This window comes from Poecilia latipinna, unplaced genomic scaffold (genome assembly GCF_001443285.1).
Source record: "Poecilia latipinna isolate Pla-1442-1.1 unplaced genomic scaffold, P_latipinna-1.0 Scaffold2762, whole genome shotgun sequence".
NCBI lineage: Eukaryota > Metazoa > Chordata > Actinopteri > Cyprinodontiformes > Poeciliidae > Poecilia > Poecilia latipinna.
In genome coordinates, this window is record NW_015115378.1 from 44,324 (window position 1) to 53,770 (window position 9,447).

The 9,447-nt window shown below is 37.8% G+C and overlaps 2 protein-coding genes across 3 annotated transcripts in view; both read left to right on the forward strand.

Moving 5' to 3' along the window:
• rsu1 (Ras suppressor protein 1) overlaps positions 1-2,443 on the forward strand; it is a 39,507-nt gene extending 37,064 nt beyond the window's left edge. For both annotated transcript variants that reach the window (XM_015021334.1, XM_015021335.1), the window contains exon 9: positions 1,394-2,443. In XM_015021334.1, coding sequence (XP_014876820.1) covers positions 1,394-1,496 — 103 coding nt within the window. In that variant the 3' untranslated portion in view covers positions 1,497-2,443. The remainder of the gene's footprint in view (positions 1-1,393) is intronic.
• Positions 2,444-6,905: 4,462 nt separating this feature from the next.
• Positions 6,906-9,447, forward strand: part of c1ql3a (complement component 1, q subcomponent-like 3a) — a 14,187-nt gene continuing 11,645 nt past the window's right edge. The window contains exon 1 of the mRNA XM_015021333.1: positions 6,906-7,780. Within this exon, the coding sequence (XP_014876819.1) occupies positions 7,187-7,780 (594 nt within the window). The 5' untranslated portion in view covers positions 6,906-7,186. The remainder of the gene's footprint in view (positions 7,781-9,447) is intronic.

Here is a 9,447-nt window from a genome sequence, read left to right on the forward strand (position 1 = left end):
AAAAATGTGTATTGTTTTTGGTTTAACAACCTCTAGTGATCTCTGTGTTGTTCAGATAGACTCAAAACCTGATTCAAATGAAAGCCAAGAGTGTCCCCTTTAAGATGACACCAAACATTATATTATAGACCTTTGACAAATGCTTATACCATGAGCCTACACCAGTCTCAAAAAACAGAATTTTTCCAAAGGGGTTGTTTGCTTCATGAGCTGATAACTATGACTCAGCTGCCATTTAGGAAGGGCTATCATACCAAAATATTACTAGAGACATGTATCTTTTCAAAAAATATTGATAGACTTTGCCATCCTGAAATGGACAAAGAAATGGTCTGGCCCATGGACTAATGGTGTCCTGGCATGACAACTACATCAAAGGTCTCATCTAAACATAGAGGCTTTTTCTCAATGAACACCTGAAAATATTTGAGTCTGCAGTTTACAGACAGAGGTCTTGTGTAAGCAAAGCCTCAAATAAAAATGTATTATATCAGTATTTTTATTGCATTTTCAGTATGACTTTTAAATCCATATTGATTTGTTTTTAATTTTCTTAACAGGAAGTAAGATTCTGTGCTTATGATGACCTGTAATGTCATGTAATGATACCTCAGATGATCATAATTACTCCAGTCCTTAATTTCTCTTGTTTTTTTTTCATTTTTCTCAAACTGTAGTTACTGCTCTTTACTGAACACTGCAGTTTTTCCTGTTTAGTTGGGCTTTGTAAAAAACAAACAAACTCTGTGATTGACTTACTGATATGAACTAAAAATGAAATGTTTTGGTTTTTAAAAACTGAGTCAAAGCCTAGAAAGAGAGAGAGCTGCAGTAGGTTTGTTAAAGACCCCATCTGAGCTTGATGTACAGTAAGAAGTGGACTAACAAGGCTGTAGGGAGGAGAAAGAGGGTCTGGGCTTTTCCACCTCACTGAGCCTCTAGCCTTGTGTATGCTAGACACCCAAGGGGAAGAAAGTGTGACAGACAGCAGTGGCATTGAAGGATGTTGGCCTGTAAGTGTGGAACTGGCACTAAGTGAATCACATTAAACATTTGCAACCACTGAGAAAAACTCCACACCTAAGTATTTTTATTGCTTCTAATAAATTTTTTTCCTAACGTTACTTTCTTTATCAGATACTACCTGCTGAGGATGATCACACCTCTGGTGCCAGTCCACAATATTTCAGTATTTATTTATTTTTTTTCGAATGCTGCTTATACACATTTGTGGGCATTATTCTCTGGACTAAGAGATTTGACTTATCATTTTATTTGCCAAATTGATGAACAAATTCTTACAACTTTTACAGAATCAAAACATTTTTTCTCAGATCACAAGCATGAGGATTTTAAATCTGTCTGCTCATATTTCTTCTTGCTTTGTTCCCAGTCTCTATGGTAGACACATGCAGGCTAACCCAGAGCCTCCGAAGAAGAGCAGTGACAAGAGCAGGAAGATCAGCCGCAAACCACTTGCTGCCAAGAACAAATGAAGAGGAAATTGAGCATGGAGATGAGCCTTCACCATCAGCCAAACTGTCTGCCTCTCATGTTCCTGTTACGTAACAAGTTGGGATGTTTTTGAATGTCCTATTTTCAATCTTCAGTGGTCTTTGTGCATTTTTGTTTCCTTTTGCTTTATGTGCTAATGAAGTAAGCTTACATACATAAAGGGAATTTTACATTGTTAACACTTTGTGGAAAAAGTATCTTGCTTATTAAGAGCTCTATGCCAAATGAAAAAGACACGTTCCTTAAAAATACTTGTGGAAGACAGCTGCTAAATGACTTTACACACTATTATTACTTCTGCACTTTCCCATAAATGAAAATGAAGACTCTACAGTATTAAACTCTGAAAGATCCCGGTTAACAGCTGTGTATTCTCACTGATCTTAGCTCCTTATTTTAATCTGTGTTTTCTGTCTTGGCTGGTTTTTCCAGTTCATTACAATCCTGTTACTTTTTAGTAGCAGCCAGAGTGAAACACCGAGGAAATCTGAGGTTTAAAATTCAAATTAGACTTAAATTAGTGATGAGAGATGATGCTTCCCCTGGTTCCTTTGTCCAGTTTAAACAGGTGTGGTATAACATCTGCTTTGCTTGGTTTTCTTAAGCACATGCTTCACAATATGCTGCATGATCATGAACTTTTAAAGTAAAGGCTGAAAGTCTTTACTTTAAAAGCTTCTAGACATCTAACATGTAAGAGAAAAGACTGAAAAGTGTTTAAAATATGTACCTGTTATTTCGCTCTTAGTTTTTATTTGCTTCTCAAATTTGAAATTTCTTTTACTTTTTACTTTTATTACAAATATTATGTTGCCTGCTGGTAATATATCCTGAGAAAATAATCACCAGCCTTGTTTGCATATTTGTGTCTTTGGCAACCAGTAATGGCAGAGTTTGTAGAGAAACCACAGATAACATAAAATATGAAGAAAACACAAATATTAACCGACTGGTTTTTTTATATACATATATAAACACATGAATTCATAATAATACCCTAAAGGTTTATGTAATGATCTTAGTACATATAATTTTTTCACATTTTGTCCTAAATGAGATGTGGGGCCCCAGTTCACGTCTGCAGCTGGGTTTTTTCATGGAGCTTTGATTTTCTGAAGAGTTTCAGACCTTCACGACTGGAAACAAATGAAGCTGATGAACTCACTGCATCCATTCCACTGTCCTCACAGAATCCCTTCGATTCTTCTCATTTTTATCTCTGTGCCTTCAGATATATGTCATTTTATATTTAATGCATAATCAGTTGTTGGAACATTTTTCTTTTGCCACAAGTAAGTTGATAAAAAATTCACATTTTGCTTTTGTCAATAAACGTTTTGAGAAATGAACCACTGTTCATTGTTTTCATTTAAGTTATAACTTATTTTCTGTAATTTTATATTCAGGTCAGTTCATTTAACCGGTCATATCATGTCATAAAAGAACTTTACATATAGAGCCAATTATTTTTTATAATGTTTACTGCTTCATTTCTTAACAATTTAGAGCACACTACATGCACATTATCCTAGTGATTTGTTGTGCTGCTGTTTCTCTGGACAGAAGCAGGAGACTGATCATTTCTGTTGGGGTTTAATGTCTTATTTTTAAGTTTATTTTTGTCATCACCATAAGTGATATGATCTACCATTAGTGAAATCTTTAGTTTTGCCTCATATCTTTGAGATACCTCAGATAAAGCATGGCTTACAGAAGTAATCCTCAAACGGTGAGCCCTGGGCGATCTCTCTTGCACACTCATTCCATAAACGGAGAGTTAAAGTCCTAGAAAAACATCACAATCCAATTAGCTGAATCACTTCAGCAAGTCTAAGGTTAGCTCAGAACTCCTGAGACCTTCATTTGTCACAGGTCAGGCAGACATATTTTCTGCAATGTTTTCCAATAGATACTATGGAAGCATTTGACAGGCAGAGCTAGGAAATGAACAGAGAAACATCAAAGAATGAGAATGTTTCTTATGAGGTTTATATCTCATTAAAACCAAACAGGTTGTTGTTTGGAGGCAACAGTAAAACAGCAACATCTTGCATTGTTTGAGTGTCCTTTAGAAGAAACAGTGAAAAGATCAGTTTCTTCTTATTCCTGTTTATTTTGTTTGTTATATTATTAGATTTAAAAACATAGTGTTCTTAAAATGATTTTCTAGTTCTGCCAGCTGAATGCTTCCATAAGATACAATATGACATTTGTTTTGTAGAAATGATTTACAGTTATACATGGACTTTCAGATGCTAACAGTTTAAAAGTTGCTGTGTTGGTGCCTAACGTTGGTACATACTGGAAAGTTGTGCACATGCTTTGAACAGGGCTTTCAGTTCAATTCAAATAACTTTATTTGTCACTGAGGGGCAGGTTCACAAGTGCAGAACAAATAGACTCAAAAGTGATAATTCAAACAATAGAATTCGTAAAATTGATGCTGCTAAATATAAGCATGTAGTAAAATGTGCAGTGTGATTTGTGACTGCAGTGTGCAGTAATTATGTAGCCAAAGTTCATAGATGTATTGGGACAGGGGCGCCATATAGGGGGGAAAGTTATGACAATTCTAAAGGCCTCTGACCAACAGGGGGCCCTCCACAATTTATTTTTTTTCTTTTTCTGTTCATAGACATAAAAATAAATGGGGCCCTGTCGATTACAAAATTAATTATATTGTGTTTTCTAAAATTGTTTTTAGCAGTAAAAATTACATGTTTCCACTCCCAGACCAAAAAGCACATATTTGCCCTGAACCCCCCTGGATCTGCATGAAATGTTCGTTCCTGCTTAGTGCTCGACGGTGACGCTGTTCAGCAGCAGACAGTAGAAGAACCACTGTGGCAGTTACTATGCTACTAAAAAAAAAAGATAAAATCAGGTTTTCAAAAATAATAGACGGAGGGAGAGAGAAAAAGGAAAGAGTGTGAATTTGTAACCCAGTTTTTCTCCAAGAGAGGTGGGTAGACTGTGTGAGATTATCAACCATTTAGCATAGTTAGCTTAGCTACAGACTACTGTTTGCCTCCATTTCAGTAGCATTTAATGAATTAAGAAAAGAAATTATCAACATATTCATATATTCAACTTGTCCCTGTATCTTTTACCACACTTAACAACGGATAGAGCTGCTCTCAGTTAGCAGCAGCTCTAACCCACGTCCCTCCTGACTCGTCCTCTCCTGAGTGAAATTAAAGCTGCAGTATGTAACTTTTATAAAAAAATTATATATTTTTTTTTACATATTTGTTAAAACTGGACCCTGATCAGTGATGGCTCTGTGTTGAGAAGAGCCATCACTCAACAAATTATGTTGACGGTCATTATATTGTGACAGTATGGCATGAGAGATAATCTGTGAAAAATGTATTTCCTCTCCCTTCTCCCAGTGCTAGAAACAACTAATCAGTGGCAGAAGCACATTTAGCAGTGAATGAATGAGGTTGATTGACAGCACTAATAGCGTCCACTTGGTTCTGATTGGTTGTTTTTGGTCAGAACGGTGCATTACTTTAGATAGTAATAGTAGTTCAAGGAGGAGGTGGAGGAGATTGATCTTTTCACAGATTATCTGTCTCATAACAAACTGTCACAACGTGGTGACAGCTTTAACAAATATGGAGAATTTTTTTTATTAAAGTTATATACTGCAGCTTGAATAAAATGCAACTACATAACATTGTTTGAGAAGTCTGGATTGCTTCATGTATATTTTGCATGTTGTCTGTAACTGTTGCTCATGGAGAGACATTTCAGTAATCTAAAACTGATAAATAAAATTTAAGCAACTTATTTGCATACTGTTTGCAAGTATACATACAATATGCATTTTACTGTTGCATGTAAAATTCACTAGCAGTAAATATTGTGCTATTATCAGTATTGGACCAAAGAAAGCAAGGCAGATGCAAGTCTTTAAAACTGCGACGCTTTTGATGAATCATGTAGAATCAAAAAACTGTAACAGCAGCTACGTGGGGGGGCCCAATCTAATTTTTTGTCATGGGGCCAAAGATTCCTGGTGGCACCCCTGTGTTGGGAGGGTCAGCTGAACCCTGATCAGTGATGGCTCTGTGTTGAGAAGAGCCATCACTCAACACATTATGTTGACGGTTGCTTTTGACCCTGGGGACAAAAGCAACCTTGCTCCTCTGGGTCTTGTAGTTTCGATAGCACTGGAGCCTATGTCCAGGAGAGAGCCAGCTGGCTCAGGGTCCAGACGGTCATCAGGGTCCAGAAAGATATGGATAGCTTTTCTTAATATTTGTTGCTCACAAATTGTTGCGAGGAGAACAGGGTTTTTTTCTACAAAAAATCTTAACAATGCTCTGTAGAGACGGAACAAAAACAGCTAATGATGGAGAATGTTAAAATGCTGCTTATAAGTCAGCTGTAGAATGTGGACATAATTTGCTTACTGACATTGAAATGGTTCAACATTTGCAGACTATATTGTTACTGTTACCACACTTTTTAACAATCTTCGTGGTACGAGATACAAAATTCAGTGGGTTGTCAAACACTCTACCCAGACTCTCCACAGGATCACCATGTCTAGTTGTGGTAATGGACTTAGCCAAAGCTGAGCTGGTGACATCCAATCATTTAAATCAGGCTTTTAACTTAATGAGTTTTTTAGGATGATTCAAGATAAGCTGAAAAATGACTTGCAAAATAATTTCAGAAACTTTCTTATTCAGGTCTAAACTATCTATTGTCATTGCTCAATACTTTTGGTTTCTCCTCATTTCATTGAGTTTATAGAGTTCTCGTTTTCTTCTGAATTCATCTCATACTGTTCCAAGGACACAATGAGTCCCAGGCTAAATAAATCCCATTGATTTTCACATGGTGATTTATAGGTGGACAGTGTTAGTACAGCCCCAACTGTCGAAGGAAGACTTGAAAGTTTAGCCTTTAATGAACACTGTGATGCAGGTTTGAGAAGAAAGTGTCCTTCTCGTGTTTACCTTGAAACTATTGTTATACTGGATCAGTTGCCAGTAAGAAATACATATTGTACAAATATAATACACATTGTATAAATATCCCAAATTAAATTTTTGGTTCACAAATTCTTCTCTCTCTCTTTCTCTCTCCCTCTCTTTCTCTCTCTCTCTTTCTGTCTCTCTCTCTCTCTCCCTCTCTTTCTCTCTCTCTCTCTCTTTCTCTCTCTCTCTCTCTCTCCCTCTCTTTCTCTCTCTCTCTTTCTGTCTCTCTCTCTCTCTCTCCCTCTCTTTCTCTCTCTCCCTCTCTTTCTCTCTCTCTCTTTCTATCTCTCTCTCTCTCTCCCTCTCTTTCTCTCTCTCTCTTTCTCTCTCTCTCTCTCTCCCTCTCTTTCTCTCTCCCGACCTCACTCTTACACCTTGCTGCCTCCATTTGTTTTGTTTCTTTGTTTCCCCCTGATCTACTTTTAGATCTATCTTCAGATCCACTGCTGGAATTAAGATTATAAACTCGTTTCGGAGATTTTCCAGCAAAGCAGGAGAACAAAGACTGAAGGGTTTCTTTGAAAGAGTCACTCATCATAAAAGCAGCATATTTTGTCTTTTGAGGTTTACCTCTCTAGCCAGCCAAAATTCCCCCCAAACGCAGACAGCAGGACCGTCCTGCGCTTTCGCGGCTCGCTGGCAGGAAGGGACTGGTGGCAGCGGGGGTCCTGGGCATCATGATGGTTCTGGTTTTGGTTGTCCTTATTCCAGTTCTGGTGAGCTCAGCTGGAACATTTACGCACTACGAGATGCTCGGCGCTTGTAGGATGGTGTGTGACCCATACAGCACAACTACTCCAAGCAGCACCGGCGCTCCAGACGCGGTCCGGGACAACAGCCTCCTGCAGTCATTGCCCACTTTTATCCAGGGACCCAGAGGAGAACCGGGTCGTCCGGGTAAGGTGGGACCAAGGGGAGCTGCAGGTGAACCGGGACACCCCGGTCCAGCTGGGCCACCAGGAAATAGAGGTGAACCGGGAAAACCTGGTTTACCAGGACCCCCGGGACCCAGCGCAGTTGCTGGCGCAATCAGCGCCGCCACCTACAGCACTGTGCCAAAGATCGCCTTTTACGCAGGACTGAAAAAGCAGCACGAAGGGTACGAAGTGCTCAAATTTGACGACGTAGTGACCAATTTGGGAAATCATTACGACCCAACTTCTGGAAAGTTCACGTGTTCCATCCCTGGGATTTATTTCTTCACTTATCACGTTCTGATGCGTGGAGGAGATGGGACCAGTATGTGGGCGGATCTTTGCAAAAACAATCAGGTAAAACTTTGAACTTGGGGGGAACAAAGGACATTGAAAGTATATTTTCTTTTCTTTTTTCTTTCCTTTTCCGTTCTTTTCTTTTCTGCAATACATGCCTACAAGCAATTATGTTAGTCATAATTACAATTCATAACGTTTTCAGTTCACATAATACAGTAAGCAACATTTACATAATACATACGGTTTTAGCATCAATAGCCCACCAGAACATTCTGAGATAATTGACCAACACACACGCTGCCAAAATGATTACATCTATCTTAATATTTCAATACCACTAATAAAAAACGTCCAATATTGCATTTTCTCATTGTATTGTAGGATATAGTTCAGTTGCATGCAAACTGTAGTGCTGATCCTCTAAAAATGACTATTAATAAATAATTATAGTGATAACTAATCATGAAACCAAATCCAAACAATAACAGAATATGGAGGATAGATTAAAACAAGTAAGTTCAAAAATGGACAAATTCTTGTGTTAAATTGAAGCATATAATTACAAACTCAAGCTTTAAGAGTCAGCACTCAGATTCAGCAGCTCTGAGTAGTAATAGTCTAAATGGACAAGTGCAAATAAAGTGAGCGTGGTCAGTATCTTTGATAACAGCTTTGATAAGTTTTTAGCCAAGAGACACAGTAAACTCCATGCACCACAGTTTGCATTAGCGATGCTGTGCAATAAAATGTGGTCAATTTGTTTTTGCAAGGCGTTGCCTTTTTCCTGACTTATGAATGTTGTTTTATGAGGGCAGACTCCCTGACATTAATGATGTGCAGTAAAGCAGGAGTGTGGGATGGCACATCTAATAAGGGCTGAGAGTGTTGATAATGTTGACCACTTAATATTTTTAAAGTATAGTCACCTGCAAAAATTAAGTTTAAACAATATTTAATTCTTTGCACTGCCTCTCGGTATTCTTGACTGATATGAATGGTTCATCACAGGACAGTTCCTGAAAAAATGTATCCCAGTCAAGCAGGTAACACAAGTGCAGCAGGATCAGCTGCAGCTGTCTTATTTTTTAGGGAAAAAATGTGGAAATACATTGAGTATTCAAATCAACTACATGCATAGAAGAGTTTCTTAAGATCTTCTTGGAACATTAGTCCTTTAATCCTCAAATTTGGATTGTTAGGGTAAGGGTTAGGGTTTGTTGGACTTTGGATTGTTAATTTTATGTACCATATGTATACCACATCCACATATTAATTTGTTCTATGTATCTGCTTAGTGCTTAGGGTTAGGGCATGAATAATGCATGCATACGCACTCAAAATGTGTGCTGTCATATTTTATGCTCAAGACGGCATGTATTAAAATTAACGTGGCGTAAAAGTTTACGTAGATACAAACATGTCCGCTTTGAAAAAAAGCTTTTTTGTGGACAATAACAAACTACAACTTGCCTAAATATATTGAAAACTGACTTCATGAACGCATCACTATCAGGCAAGGTGGGTGAGGCAAACACTGAGGATGGGCAGACCAGGAAGCAAACCGACCTCCACCATCACCACCCTTAATAACATGTCATCTATAAACTCCATACAAGACATGGAAGATGTCTTTTGTCCTACAAATATGTATTTTATGTTAAGTTTTAGCTGTATATCTGAAAAATATTGAGTAAATATTTACAGTTATTGTTGATTTCAATAAA